The 16,350-nt window shown below is 40.4% G+C and overlaps 2 protein-coding genes across 2 annotated transcripts in view; both read right to left on the reverse strand.

Moving 5' to 3' along the window:
• Positions 1–16,350, reverse strand: part of LOC106090382 (mucin-2) — a 485,125-nt gene that overhangs the window by 25,267 nt on the left and 443,508 nt on the right. The window contains exons 7-9 of the mRNA XM_059365446.1: positions 11,703–11,749; positions 10,440–11,063; positions 183–3,494 (exon numbers count right to left, since the gene is read on the reverse strand). Coding sequence (XP_059221429.1) covers positions 183–3,494; positions 10,440–11,063; positions 11,703–11,749 — 3,983 coding nt within the window. The remainder of the gene's footprint in view (positions 1–182; positions 3,495–10,439; positions 11,064–11,702; positions 11,750–16,350) is intronic.
• Positions 14,345–14,592, reverse strand: LOC106090384 (small ribosomal subunit protein uS14-like). Its single transcript, XM_013256551.2, has one exon. It carries the CDS (start codon positions 14,590–14,592, stop codon positions 14,422–14,424), a length of 171 nt encoding a protein of 56 aa, XP_013112005.2. The 3' UTR covers positions 14,345–14,421.

The following is a 16,350-nucleotide window of genomic DNA, read 5'->3' on the forward strand; positions in this document are numbered from 1 at the left end:
GGTTTTAGAAAGCCAGTGATTTTTGCTAAACGTTTTACGAGATAAAAAGACAGAAAGAATTTCCTTTTTTTTTTGTTTGTGGTGGAGAGAGAGACAGAGATAGCAAAACTTGTAATCAAGGGCTTTGACTTTGGTTTTTGTTGTTTTTTTTTTTTTTTTTTTTTGGTTTCTATAGACAATACCTCGAGGGAATTTCGTTGCATTTGGCATTGGAGGTTGTATCGGAACATTTTACAGCCGAACCCAGGGAGAATTTGTTATTGTGGCCAGTTCTCTGAGGCGAACCGCTAGCCGCATTGTTATTAGCATTCAGCGAGGAGGGTATGGCAGTGGCAGCTGCAGCGATGGATGATTTCAGAGCACTATTGACTCGCGAGACACGAGCAGGTGGTAGGACAGCCGTTGCACTAGCCAAGGTGGAGGTGGAGGAAGAGGAGTGATGTTTGGCGCCCGATCCTGAGCCATTGGGGCCTGTTGTCTTAGCCTGGTTGGCTGTATAAGCTGGTGACTGTGATGGCTGGTTATGGCTGGACTTGTTGTTGTTGTTGTTGTTGGTAGTGATTGAGTTGGAATTGGTAGAGGTTGATGTTGTAGTGGTAGTTTTGGTGGTGGTGGTGGTGCTAGTAGTAGTAGTAGTAGTGGGTGGCGAGGACTGAACACTAAAGGTTGGGGATGGAAATTTGGGATAGTATTTAGGCGTTGTGGCTGTTGCAGAGGTTTTTGTTGGTGTTAATCTAAACTGGGCCGAAGGGTAGGGTGTCTGAGTAGTGCTGGGGCTAGAGGGTTCTGTGGTTGTGTAGTGTGTTGGCTGTTGTTGTTGTTGTTTTTGTTGTTCTTGGTCACGTTTAGTGTTTGGATTATGGCTAGTGTAAGCTAATGTTGTTGGTCTGGCTGCAGTGGTAGGTCTCAGTGTAGTAGTCGTCGTTGTCGTTGTAGTCGTCGTTGATGTAGACGTCTGTCGCTGTCCCGTCGTTGAGGCATATAGATTTTTGATCTCTTCTACCGCTGCCTTTATTTCGGGTTCCCGAAAATCCCCATTGACAAATTGGGGTGAGCTACTTTCACTATCCTCTTCACTGTCACCACTGAGGAAGAGCTTTAACTGCTCCAACACAGAAGAGGCTTTTAAAGAATTGCTTTTAGAGGTGGAGGTTATATAGCCGGCATTTTGTAAGCCATCGGCCAGATTGTGTTCACCAGTCTGCTGGCGATATTTATTGGAGTAATAATATTTGAGAGGTCTTTCGGTAACATCTTCGGCGTTTTCGCCAGCATTTTTAACCGCACCTTCAATGCTGTTGCCTTGATTGTGTTCCAAGGGGCCAGCAACTAAGGCCTCAGCCTTGGGGGTTTCCTCTGGCGTTTTGAGATTTTGATATTTGTCTTGAGGTGGTTTTTGACTTTTAAATGCAGTTACTCTTGCTCTTTGGAGTTTTCTTCTACCCGCATAGCCTGTGGTGGCCGGTGAACTTGTGGTGGCTTCATTTTCAAAATTCGAGGGCCTGAAACGATTTCTGGGCGAATAGGTAGTTGGAGCTTCATCCACATCCAGCAAATTGTTGGCTGTGGCCACCGTATAGCGAGAGCGACCTCGAGATCTTGGTTTGTCCGCACCAAACCTTAGAGGTGAGGTTGATATTAATGTGGACATTGTGGTGGGTGTGGTTCTCTCTGTGGTGGTGGTGCTGGTAGAGAGCACCTCTGTTGTTGTGACTGAGGGCCTGCGACTATTTGACGAGCCCCCTGGACTTCCTATTATGGCATCACTTACGCTGAAATTTCTGATATTTGAAGCCATGGTGGCAAACAAGGACTCATTGAGGTTACGTGGAGGTGAGGTTATCAAGAAATAACTTCTTAAGGGTTTGGCGGTAGTTTGCAAAAATGGATGCACCGTTGAACTGGGTGTTGAGAATTTCGTTTTACTCGAAGGTCTCACATTTGTATAGGCAGATTTTTCATCTTTCTGCAGTATGACCTCTAGACTTTTGTAAGGAGAGACATAGCGTATATTTGTGGCAATGGTGGTTTTTTGTAGGCTATCCTTGAAGGTGGAAGCCCGCGAAGTGTAAGTCTGGACAGCCCAAGCGGTGGAAGACGAAGAAGAAGGTGTGGCAGCCGAAGTGGTTGTAGGAGCCGGTGTGGTGGTAGTTGTGGTGGTGGTGGTGGAGGTTGTTGTGGGCCTTGGCGTTGTGGTGCTGGTGGTACTCTTGGGAGTTGTCGTTGTAGTGGTTGTGGTTGAAGTAGTGCTGGTGCTGGTACTACTTGAGGTCGAACGTGGCAAATATTCATTGGCCAGCGATTGCAATTTACTTGACTCCGTTTGTCCTCGGTATGTGTAGTCACTAAATGGTTGCCTATAGGGTGTTAAAGTAGTTGTTGATGTTGTACTTTGTATAGTAGGTCTTCCATGACGCCATGTTCTCAAGGGTGGCGCATATGTGGTGACCTCAATTTCCTCTTCGTTATAGGTAGCTTGCAAAATTTTATTCTCCACTGATTTGGGAGTAGTTCTTTGCGTTGTGGTGGTGGTGGTCGTGGTTGTACTTGTACTCGTTGACGTTGGCCTGGTAGTGGGTAACTCTGTAGTTGAGCTTGTTGTTGTAAATGGACTGCTGCTACTTAGGGTGCTGGGATGAGGTGTGGTGAAATACTGTGTCACAGGTTTCCTTTCAAACAATGGCGTATATGACTCCACTGGAAACTCTATATGCTGGGCTCTGAGTGTGAAACCATTGGCACCCGTCTGCAGTTTATATTCGAATGGTTTGGGCTGTGGAGCAGCATTTGCTGCATTTAAGCTTGGATATCTGGTTGTTGTGGTCGTTGTACTGGAACTAGCACCTTTTAGAACTTCCTTTGGCTCTTCCGTTTTGCGATTTTCCTTATTCACCTCGTCGGTGGGTTTGGCCTTAAAGCTTTGCGGTGACAAATCGGATATAACAAAACTTTTGATATGTTTTTTATTGGCACCATTTTTGGAATTCTCATCTACGAATTCATTACTTTTCACTCCACCGCCATAGATGTCATAGCTTTTGGCTCGAAACTCATTGTTGGCAGAGTTTTTGTCATTGCTTTGTGACCTTGTGGCATAGTTCAAGGCTTGATATTCACCACGTTGGGTGTCATAGTTTTTAGGCGGTGCAGCACTTTGTACATGGACATTTTGACTTTCTCCATAAACGGTTTCTACATCGTGGGGGAAATTTGTTTGTGAGAGTTTTTGGGGGACAGAGTTATGGTAGGAGGTTTCAGGGCCTGTGGGCAGGGGAGAGGTTATGGGAAATGTTTTGGGACGAGGGGTAGAGGATGTGGTGGTGGTGGTAGTGGTGGATGTTGAGCTCTGCGCACTCAACGGCCTAACATGTTTGCTCTCCGGCCTACTATTATGTTTTGGATACAATTGTGACTTTTGTTGTTCTTGTTCTGGTTGTTGCTGTGGTGGTTCATGTTGTTGGAGCTGTAATTTTTGATTGACATGCGTTTTGGATCTGTTGGAGAAATCCACATTATCCGTTAATAAGGTTAGTATATATCGTTCAGTCTTATTAGCCTTAAATGGTACAAGAGTCTCTGGTTCTTGTTCAGATGATGGTGGTCGTGGTGGTGGAGGTGGTGTTGGTGGTTCTTGTTCGTGTTCATAGTGGTGTAGCGTTGTTTGGTTCGGTGTCAATGCTTGTTTTATCAATATCAACTTTGGTTGTGGTAATTGTTCATGTTCTTGTGATTGTTGTTGTTGTTGTTGTTGTCGTTGTGTTTGGTCTAGTGAGTGTGCATATTGATTAATTATTTGTTTATTGTTATCATTATCATTATTATTCCTAATTGTTTGAGGTGATGAGGCTGTTTTCAATTTGCCAATATTGAAAATGATTTGTTCATGTTCAACATTTGTGCCCACATCATGTTGATGGTTTTTTCTCTTATCATAGCCAATAGCAGGTTGCTCTACAGACTGCTGATCTACATAATGGTGGTGGTGATGGGGGCGTTCTTGGTAGTGGTGGTGGTGGTGTTGGTGAGTGTGGTCAGCATTTATATTATAGGGGGCATTAACACTTGATGATCTACTACTATTTAGCCAACAACATGAGGGTAGAGCAGACATTTTGCCAAACAGATATGGGTCATTAATAATTCAAGAAAAGGGAAATGGGTTACATCGCGAAAGTAAGAAAGAACAAGACAAAGACAAAAGGCAGGGGGCAAAAGAGCCACATAAAATAAATACAGAGGCATGGTGAGTGGTATTTAGGTGTTGGTGATTTTTTTGAGGACCGGTGATATTTTTGGTGTTTTGGTTTTTTTTTTTTTTTTTTAGAGACCATGTTTGGTTTATATTTAACGCGATAGAAAAAGAAAACATAAATATTTGTTTATTATATTTTTTCCTTAAAAGAAGAGTTATATTTAATAAATTAAAAACTCTATTTATTTAAAAGAAAGGTTCTCACTGAATAGTTTGTGATATTTTTGTTTAACATGCACGCTGCTAGCAAGTCTGAAATATCTTTAAATAATCATGCACATGCTAACATTTAACAACTCATTTATGTAATTTATCACATTTGTTGTCCGACAGACCAGACTCTATAGTCAATTAGTCCGTCATTGGTGTTTTAAGATGCCTAGGATATTGGAGGCTTAAAGAAGCCATGATAAAAGTGACTTAAAATAATTGAAGGTTAGTTTATAATTGATAAAGTTGCTTTGTGAATAGGGAACAAGCTCAAACATATATAAGATTCCAATAGAGATGTGAGCTGGGGAGCTATATCTGGTGATGGAAAAAAATTTGCACAAGTGTTGCGAATAGAAAACAAGTTTAAACATATAAAAGATTTCAATAGGGATGTGAGCTGGGGAGCTATATCTGGTGATGGAACAAAATTTGCACAAGTGTTGTAAGTCATATTTGAAGTGAGCATAGGAAATTTAAACCAAATCAGAGTTACAAACCAGTAACAAAAGGCAATACCTAACAATAATACCCTACAAAGTGGGAGCTATATCTTATACTGAACCAATTTTGATCTCGTCTTCGTCGGATGTTTTCAGATGGATTATTAAACAATCCTTATCAAATTTCGGGCAAATATGTTCTAACTGTAATAACTACGGCTGACAAATGACAAAATTGTTGCAAATTATCTAAAATCCGACGAACATATATATGGAAGCTATATCTAAATCGGAACCGATTTTGACCAAACACTGTAGATGGTATGGTATGGTATGGTAGTCATCGAGGAAGGCGTTGTCCAAAATTGTGGCAAGATTGGTCAATAAATGCGCTTGCTTTAGCTTTAGAAGCGAAAATCGGGCGATATACACATAAGGCAGCTATATCTAAATCTGAACCGATTTCTATGAAAACCAAAAGTAATGTCAAAGGTCATAAGAATATCCTTCCTGCCAAATTTCGAGAGAATCGCTTAACTAATGTTGTTGTTTATTGCAATATTTCTCAAAATCGGACGAACATATATATGGGAGCTATATCCAAATCTGAACCGATTTCGACCGAACTTCTGAGTTAATGTGATAGTTGTCGAGGAAAGCGTTGTACAAAGTTTTGGGAAGATTTGTCAATAAATGCGTTTGCAGTTGTTCCAGGAGCGAAAATTGGACGATATATTTACATATATGGCAGCTATATCTAAATATCAACCGATTTCTATGAAATATACATGTAATGTCAAGAGTCATAAGAAAATCCTTCTTGCCAAATTTCGAGAGAATCGGTTTACAAATGAACACTTAATTGCAATATTTCTCAAAATCGGACGAACATATATATGGGAGCTATATGTAAATCTGAACCGATATCGACCAAACTTCTGAGAGAATGTGGTAGCCGTCGAGAAAAAGAGTTATGCAAAATTTTGACAAGATTGGTCAATAAATACGCGTGAAGTGGCTCTAGATGCGAAAATCGGGCGGTATACATATATCTAAATCTGAACCGATTTCAATGATATCCACCACTAATGTCGAGGGTCATAAGAAAATCCTTCCTGCCAAATTTCGAGAGAATCGGTTAACAAATGAACACTTAATTGCAATATTTCTCAAAATCGGACGAACATATATATGGGAGCTATATGTATATCTGAACCGATATCGACCAAACTTCTGAGAGAATGTGATGAGTTATGCAAAATTTTGACAAGATTGGTCAATAAATACGCGTGCAGTGGCTCTAGATGCGAAAATCGGGCGGTATACATATATCTAAATCTGAACCGATTTCTATGAAATCCACCTGTAATGTAGAGTGTCAAGCAAAAATCCTTCCTACCAAATTTCGCGAGAATCGGTTAACAAATGAACACTTTATTGCAATATTTCTCAAAATCTGATGAACATATATATGGGAGCTATATGTAAATCTGAACCGATCTGGCCCAAAATGAAGAAGGATGTCGAAAAGCCTTACCAAATTTCGGCGACATTGGACAATAAATACGACTTTTATGGGCCCAAAACCTTAAACCGAGAGATCGGTATATATGGCAGCTATATCCAAATCTGAACCGATCTAGGCCAAATTAAAGTGGGATATCGAAGGGCCTAACACAACTCGCTGTCTCAAATTTCTAAAAAATCGGACAATAAATGCGTCTTTTGTGGGGCAAAGACCTTAAATCGAGCGATCGGTCTATATGGCAGCTATATCCAAATCTGAACCGATCTAGGCCAAATTAAAGAGGGATATGAAAAAGTTTAGCACAACTCTCTGTCTTAAATTTCGTCAAAATCGGACAATAAATGCGCCTTTTATGGGCTCAAGACCTTAAATCCAGAGATCGGTCTATATGGCAGCTATATTCAAATTTGAACCGATCTGGGCCACATTGAAGAAGGATGTCGAAGAGTCTAACATAACTCACTGTCCCAAATTTCGACGAAATCGGACAATAAATGCGTCATTTATGAGCCCAATACCTTAAATCGGGAGATTGGTGTATATGACAGCTATATCCAAATCTGGACCGATCTGAGCCAAATTCAAGAGAGATGTCGAGGAGTTTAACACAACTCACGGCCTTAAATTTCGGCGACATCAGACAATAAATGCGCCTTTTATGGGCCCAAAACCTTAAATCGAGAGATCGGTCTATATGACAGCTATTTCCAAATCTGGATCGATCGGGGCCAAATTGAAGAAGGATGTTGGCCCAACACAACTCACTGTCCTAAATTTCAGCAAAATCTGATAGTAAATGTGGCTTTTATGGGCCTAAGACCTTAAATCGGCAGATCGGTCTATATGGAGGCTATATCAATATATAGTCCGATATAGCCTATCTTCAAACTTGCCTATGTACTAAAGAAGAATCTGGGCAAAGTTTCAGCTCAATATCTCTATTTTTAAAGACCGAAGCGTGATTTCAACAGACATGCGGACAGACGGACATCGTCTTAAATTTTTAGGACGATCAAGAATATATATACTTTATAGGGACGCAAATGGATATTTCGATGTGTTGCAAACGGAATGACAAAATTAATATATTCCCATCCTTCGGTGGTGGGTAAAAAAAAAATTCCGAGTAGATCGGAATAATTATCAATGGGTCTATATCTCTTCTTTCTGGGTGTTACAAACAAATGTCCTAAGTTATTATACCCTGTACCACGGCGTGGGGTGTGGGGTATAAAGAGAAGCATGCATTCGTAAGTCGGATGGACGGAATGTCCTGGCGATCAAGACTATATACCAGATATCCCTTGTAGCACTTACACAAAATATTCCAAATAAATATGTTAGAATAAATTCGTTAAAACAAAAGACTTAAGACACAAACTTTTTCCTAAGAGCCAACACATTACATTGTATTATATACTCTTGGTCGTCTTGGCATTACAAAACGATTTAGCCATGTCCAGCTGTCTCTTGGATTGTTTGTCTGTCCAAAGCACGCCAACTTTTGAAGGAGTAAAGATAGGTACAGGTGAAGTATCTGTGGAGGAATCGTCCACACCGCAATTGTCCAGTGCCCTGACGAAGAGAGACTCCACTGGATTCTCAACTACCCCTGGATGCATTAGGAAACCCATCATGACAAGATCAAACAAATCTTGAGAGGGTGAACTCTTGGCCGACTCAGAGGACGAATGTTATGCAAAAGTGGTGGAAATTATGAAGCCTGACTATGCTCCGGTTTCTGCAGATAAATCTCCACCATTGTAAGGCCGCTTCGGCGGCACTAAAGGTCCTTCTGATGGCAGGAGGATTTAACATGATTCTTATCCAGGAACCATGGGTGTGCGGGGGATTGATTCGTGGGGTGAGCTGCTAATGGAAAATATATAAAAGTATCAATCTGGCGATTTGTTAAAAAGAAAATAAACCAACCTCTATTACCAGGAATAGGCAGGAGTTAATAGATATTACCTTTGTATTGGACGATATAATCGAAATGATATGCGACTGGGAAATATTGGATGACCACAGCTTCTCTGATCATCGTTATACTAGTTTCAGCCTTGGCGAAAATACTGCAGAAGTGTTCCCGCAGCTAAACAGAAGAAAGGCGGATTGGGATAAATTTCGGCACAAATTCTGCAAGTCTATCCCTTCTAGACCAGAAAAGAAAGTGGCAACTGCGGAGAATATGGACATAATAGTCAAGCAGATCACGAAGGCCCTGAAAGACTCGCTTGTGTCATCATGTCCTAGCGCCAAGCCAAGGGGCAAACAGCGACCGCCATGGTGGACCCCAGAACTGGTGGGCCTAAGGAAGAGCTGCAAAAAACTCTTCAGCAGGAAGAAAGCCACAAGGGCACCATACGATACAAGGCTGAGCTAAGAAAATTCAAGGGCGAGCTGAGAAAAGCTCAGAACAAATACTGGTTGATATTCTGCAGTTCCGTGGAGGAAACATCTCAGTCCATTGGGCTAAGGAGGATCCTGTACTCGAAACCTATTACGGAGAAGTCAGAGAATGCATAGACAACGTCTAGTGAAGAGGCACTGGAACTACTCGTTGATACTTATTTCATGGGAAACGGAAACGTGGCTCAACGTGGACCTCAAGTGTCGTCGCAGGTATCTGATTGGAAACTTCTTCCAGGTATCCTACCGTCACCTCGATGATATCGCTATGGTATGACACGCTCCTATCCTCTATCCATTCTGTTATCGCCTTAAGTGTTATAGCCACTGCGGCTTTGAGACTTTTTCATTTAGACTAGGTTAGGCTGAAAAGGGGGTGCAGACATTAATGGACATACACCTAAGCCAGTTATCGGCTTAAGTGATCCTCAGGATCCACATCACCCCATAGGATTTTCGCTGTTCATTTAAAAAAGATGATATTTTTATTACTAGGTTATCTAGGTCAAATTTTCTTTAATTTTTTTTTATGAAATTTGAAATGGTGCCAATGTTTTGCCGAATAAGATACGCCTAAGCTCTTTCTTTGTTACTTTAGCCAAATTAACCAATTCGTAGATTTGAATTAACATTAGGTTGCGACATAAAAACCTTGATATAAAATTTTGATCAACAAAATTTTGCTCCGTTTTCCTAAATTTTACTAGAATTTAACTACAAGCCTCCATATAAGTCGATCCTTCCCTTTTAATCCGATTTGATTGGAATTGACTTGTATTATGAGAATAAGTAATAATGTCTCATCATTCTTTGTTAGGAAGTTTAATTTTAAATTTTTGGTTATTCCGTAAGAGGGTCACTAAAAACAAAAGACTTAAGACACAAACTTGGTTTTAATTATACAATAACAGCAATAATCTTAAAACTATTTTATTATGATTCCTTGCAAGCACTCCAAATATCCTTGACATACAATTTTCGTAGAATTGCCTCTAATAACATAGCCTTTATGAACATGCAAACATGCAAAATACATTGTCCAGAAATATTGGTTTAGTTAGGCAAATGGGCTGGGGGGGAAATTTGAATAAGAATTTTTAGTCATTGGATCTCCATGTTTTCTGATAATATTCCCAAAAAGGGAATATGTTTTAGCCCTAGTGTGTGTGTGTGTTCTATGTTCTGTGTCTATGTGGGTGTGGGTGTGTGAAATCAAAATAAATGAAGCCAATTAGTTACTACTTAAGGAAATAATGGACAGATATGAAGAGAAGGATTAGGTAAGGGAAGGAGAACATACAGATGCATGATATTCATGGAAAGAAGAAGAGCTTTATGAATTTCCAGCATGATTTTCCACAAACATTGTTCTTAGATAAAATGCATTTTATGTTTGGTTTGGTGTTGGTGTCGCTATGTGTTGTTTCAACATTTAAAAGTCAATTCGTTGTGTGTGTGTGTGTGTGAGTGCGAGGTTGTGTAAGAGATAGAAAGTAAGGACAATGAATGCCTACTATAGTTCTAAATGGATGCGGAAAGGTGGAGCGATTCGATTTCAGTATCGATTTTTGCGAAAAAAAATCAGCTGTAATACCTTGATTTTGTTGTGGTGGTGGTCGTGGTGGATGAGGTGTATGGACTTGTAGTTTTACTTAATGGGGTCGTAGGCCTGGGTGTTGTGGTGGTCGTTGGATTGGTGGTGGCTATAGTCGAGCTTGCTGTGGTCCTAATCGTAGTTGTGGATGTAGTAGTGGACGTTGTCGTTGCTACTGTACTGCTTGTTAATGGGCTACGTACTGTGGTACTGGGAGCTGTACTTCTAGTGGTGGCCAATGTTACCTCGGGCCTTAAGTTGTTTATCGTGTTTTGATGCACTCCCTCATGATCATTGATTTGTGGTGGTGCATTCGAATGAAGCTTGTCTTCTTTATAATTGCCATTATTATTTATCTTCACCAATGGGGCATAGGTTGGTGCAGCTGTTGGCGCCGCTGGAGGGGCTGCCTTTTCGCTGTAATAATAATCGGGCCCATCAACATATTCCGTCTCATAGACATATTCATCATCATTGCCAGGAGCTTCTATCTGTGGTGGCCTAGGTGTGGTCAAGGTACTGTAATAGTTGCGCTCATCATTGATTAACACCGTCCGCACCGTGGATGAGGCACCACTGCCGCCGCGATTGCTACCCAATGTCTTAATCGCCACTTGTTCGTTCCTTTAAAAATGATTAGGTGAGGTGTTGTTTTTGGGGGTAGGGGTTTCGAACGTGTATGATAGATAGCAGTTTGCGATGTTTGGTTGATTGATAAGATTTGTATTGGTGGTTGGATGATGGTGATAGGGTGGGATGTGGTTGAAGAAAAATAATAAATTTTGATGTTTTTTTTGTTTTGTTTCTTTTTTTTTTAGTTAATTTTGTTCAAGTGTTCAATTTGTTTTTTTTTTTCATTATTAGTTTATTTATGTTATGAGTTATGTGTTGTAGTTTGTTATGGAGATTTCAACGGGGTCCTATGAAGATTCCTTGTTTTTGTTTTTAAGGGCATATGCGCATATTCTGAACAGGACACATATATGAGTATATATAGGCATGCCTTTTTGCCGCTTTGGTTTAAATGGTATATAAAGCCTATGCACTATAGCATGACTTTAATGGTAACCCATTTTTTTTTCAACAAAAAAATTGATAATTTTGGGCAAGGGTTAGATATGAGGTTAGCATGATCTTTTGCATTTCATTGTTTTGCTTGAGAGTATTATTAACTTTAGATTATGTGTGTTCTTGGCATGTGTGGTTTTTTTATGGTTTAGAAAAATGGCAATGGCAGATTCATGTAATTAGCTTGGCACTTACCTTGATGGCGGTCTGGTGGGTTGGTCGTAGGCATTATCTTGTTCGATCTAAAAGAAGTTAAAGTAAAGTTTAGGAGATAGAGTTAGGCATAAAGTGTAGTTAGTACATTAACTGTTGATTTTTTTAAATAATAAAAGTTTTTTACAAGAAAAATGGGTCCAGAAAAACTGAAGAATGCAAGAAAAATAGCTCTCTAATTACTGACATAGTCAGTCGGTTTTATAAATGTATAATTTAAATGTATTGCCTTTAAAGCTCATAGATCTCATCTTTTTCGTATAGACTCAAAAACGGCTGACACGATTTTTTTTGTATAGATTGTTTGGGGAGAAACACCAGCCAAACTCGAAAGTAGTCCGATTGGCACTATATGGGACTCAATTGAAGGGTTTTCGGGAACAGAGTACAACTTTGGCTTCAAAACTTGGGACCAAGTGTAAGGAGACCAACTCTCCTAACGATCATATAGGCCGCTCTAAACCATATGGGACTCAAAAGAAAGGTTTTTGGAAGTAGAGTATAAATCTCATATTAGACCGAAAAAAAATGTTAAAGCGTGATAAGTTCAGCGGGGCCGAAGAATATATACACTCCACCATGGATCACATTGGTCAAGATCTTTGCTCGGTATCTCTCTTTAGGCAAACAAAGGATAATGGATAAAAATTGTCATGCTATAAAAGGTTATGGGCCGATTCCATACCATACTTGGTTTGGATGTTGTAGACCATAGAGGAAGTCATTGTGCAAAATTTCAGCCAAATCGAATAAGAATTGCTCCCTATAGGTGCTCAAAAAGTAAAATCGGGAGATCGGTTTTTATGTCGTATGTCGGCACGTATGTCGAAGATCATAGTAGACGTCGATGTGCAAAATTTCAGCCAAATCAGAGAGAACTGCACCCGCTAGAGGGTTCAAGAGGTAATAAGTAATAAGGCGTTTCGTTTGGCCAGGCCGATCTTTGCATACCCACCACCGTGGGTAAACCACCTTTTGTCATAATCCGGTGAAAAAAGCATAATTTATGCCCCCAGAGCAGTTATACGAAATATGGTCCGAATTGGACCAAATTCGGCACGAATATTGAGTGGTCTAATAAGTACAAGTCAATGTTTTGTAGAACAAATATTGGTTTTTTTTGGGAGCCATATCCAAATATAGACCGATCTGAACCATACCCCATGCGGACGTCTAAAAGCCTTACCTAAGTCACTGTGTCAAATTTCAGCGAAATCGGATTATAAATGTGGCTTTTTTAGCGTCAAGACTTTAAAACGAGAGATCGTTTGAAGAAAGATGCACATGCCAAATTGAAGAAAGATGCCGAAAGGCCTCAAATAATTCACTGTCCCAAATTTCAGCAAAATCGGACAATAAATGCACCTTTTATGAGCCCAAAACCTTAAATCGGCAGATCGGTCTATATGGCAGCTATATCCAAATCTGGACCGATTTGGGCCAAATTCAAGAAAGATGTCGAAGGGCCTAACACAACTCGCTGTTCCAAAATTCAGCAAAATAAATATGGCTTTTATGGGCCTAAGACCCTAAATCGGCGGATCGGTCTATATGGCAGCTATATGCAAATCTGGACCGACCTAGGCCAAATTCTAGAAAGATGTCGAGTGGCCAAACACAACTCACTGTCCCGAATTTCAGCAAAATCGGGTAATAAATGTGCCTTTAATGGGCCTAAGACCCTAAATCGGCAGATCGGTCTATAGGCAACTATATCCAAATCTGGACCGATCTAGGCCAAATTTTAGAAAGATGTCGAGTGGCCAAACACAACTCACTGTCCCGAATTTCAGCAAAATCGGGTAATAAATGTGCCTTTAATGGGCCTAAGACTCTAAATCGGCAGATCGGGCTATATGGCAGCTATATGCAAATCTGGACCGATCTAGGCCAAATTCTAGAAAGATGTCAAGTGGCCAAACACAACTCACTGTCCTAAATTTCAGCAAAATCGGGTAATAAATGTTGCTTTTATGGGCCTAAGACCCTAAATCGGCGGATCGGTCTATATGGGGGCTATATCAAGATATAGTCCGATATAGGCCATCTTCAAAATTAAACTGCTTATGGGCAAAAAAAAAGAATTTGTGCAAAGTTTCAGCTCAATATCTCTATTTTTAAAGACTGTAGCGTGATTTCAACAGACAGAAAGACAGACGGACGGACATGTCTAGATCGTCTTAGATTTTTATGCTGATCAAAAATTCCTTTTAGGGTCGGAAAAGGATATTTCGATGTATTGTAACCGGAACAATATGGGATTTAAATGAAAGGATTGTGATTTATGGAGGTGATTTTCAGACAAATGTTCAAAACATAAAGACCCCAGATCGGTTTATATGGCAGCTATATCAAAACATGGACCGCTTTGAACCATACTTAACACAGTTGTTGGAAATGATACCAAAACACCATGTGCAAAATTTCAGTCAAATCGAACGAGAATTGCGACCTCTAGATTTAAATTGCGTTTCATTCATTGACTGTACTTCTAAGCTATACGGTTTTGTGGTATATGTTCTTCTATTACACATTGGAAAAAGATTTTCCAAAAAATGAGGAGAAAAAAAATCGAGTCTTATTTTAAAGAGTGTAAAATTCCGCCTTTAACCCATATTCAGCAGATGGTGTCTCAGGCCATCACAATGAATAAGGGGTGTGGTGTTTCCTTTACAGTTTTGTAGTCATCAAAGAAGGGAGTTTAATGCAACTTCTTAAAGTCAATATCGTTTGCGTATTCTCTGAAGCATTGACGACAGATGTTCAAGCCATATTTGAGGATCAAACAATGACGGTTAGAGCAGGCACGGCGGCATATGGAACTTTGGTAGTATTTACGAGGATGAGAGTACCAAATATTAGAAAAACCCATGTTGGCTTTATCACGACGTATCTTCAATACGAAGGTTTAACCAAAGGAATAGTTTGTTTGCTCTATCTAATGCTACTAAAGGGTGATTTTTTTGAGGTTAGGATTTTCATGCATTAGTATTTGACAGATCACGTGGGATTTCAGACATGGTGTCAAAGAGAAAGATGCTCAGTATGCTTTGACATTTCATCATGAATAGACTTACTAACGAGCAACGCTTGCAAATCATTGAATTTTATTACCAAAATCAGTGTTCGGTTCGAAATGTGTTCAAATTTTGACAAATTTTGTTCAGCGATGAGGCTCATTTCTGGTTGAATGGCTACGTAAATAAGCAAAATTGCCGCATTTGGAGTGAAGAGCAACCAGAAGCCGTTCAAGAACTGCCCATGCATCCCGAAAAATGCACTGTTTGGTGTGGTTTGTACGCTGGTGGAATCATCGGACCGTATTTTTTCAAAGATGCTGTTGGACGCAACGTTACGGTGAATGAACACATTTCGAACCGAACACTGATTTTGGTAATAAAATTCAATGATTTGCAAGCGTTGCTCGTTAGTAAGTCTATTCATGATGAAATGTCAAAGCATACTGAGAATCTTTCTCTTTGACACCTTGTCTGAAATCCCACGTGATCTGTCAAATACTAATGCATGAAAATCCTAACCTCAAAAAAATCACCCAATACAATAGTTGAAGGGGTTCTCCCTTGATCAAGCTACAATCACTGTTGTACTTGTAACACTAATGCTGTAGGCCACCGTAGCGCAGAGTTAAGCATGCCCGCCTATGACACTGAACGCCTGGGTTCGAATCCTGGCGAGACCATCGGAAAAAAATGTTCAGCGGTGGGTATCCCCTCCTAACACTGGCAACATTTTTGAGGTACTATGCCATGTAAAACTTCTCTCCAAAGAGGTGTCGCACTGCGGCACGTCGTTCGGACTCGGCATTAAAAAAGAGGCCCCTTACCATTGAGCTTAAACTTGAATCGCACTGCACTCATTGATATGTGAGAAGTTTGCCCCTGTTCCTTAGTGGAAGGTTCAAATTTGCAATTTTGCATAAATGAACATTTCCTCATGTTTTGCTGTAGGGTTTTACGAAAAAATTAAGCCGATCGGTCCATAAATGACTGTTTGGCAGGCAGAACAAAATTTGACATACTCGAGGTGAAAAATTTCAAGCCTCTGGACCCACTAGGTTAGGTTGAAAAGAGGGTGCAGATATTAATCCGCCCCATGCCACTATGGACATACATCCACGCCATTAATCGGCTTGTTGTACGCTCTAAAAACTAAAAAGTAACCTCTAAAAAGGAAATTTTAAGTTAGGAATTTCTTGCAACTTACAAAACCCTTAATTATTTTCCATGCCACGTCCCTAAGTGGGTTCATGTCTGATATTATGTCTCCACCTAAGTACCGGTATCTGTTGGACGCGAAAGCCGGGCAATGACAAAGGAAATGCTCCAACGTCTCATCATCTTTCCCGCATGCCCTACACATGCTATCACTTGCCGCACCGATTTTATATAAGTCAGCTTGTAGTCCTATGTGTTCCGCTATGATACCAATAGCTATGCTGACCCCCCCACTCTTGCTTCCTTTCAGTAATAGCCTCGTCTTCTCACGATTTGGATTCCCCCATAGGATCTTCGCCGTCCTACCGACCGTTTCGCTGTTCCACAATGTTGCATGCGCATTCGTCGCCCACTCCCTTAACTTGGACTGCGTCGACCCGAAAGGCTTCGGGTTA

Source organism: Stomoxys calcitrans, chromosome 3, assembly GCF_963082655.1.
Source record: "Stomoxys calcitrans chromosome 3, idStoCalc2.1, whole genome shotgun sequence".
In the NCBI taxonomy this organism is placed as follows: Eukaryota; Metazoa; Arthropoda; class Insecta; order Diptera; family Muscidae; genus Stomoxys; species Stomoxys calcitrans.

Bases quoted from the DNA above. Each gene is read 5' to 3' on its own strand.
- LOC106090384 (XM_013256551.2), bottom strand. From the start codon at position 14,592: ATGGGTTTTTCTAATATTTGGTACTCTCATCCTCGTAAATACTACCAA.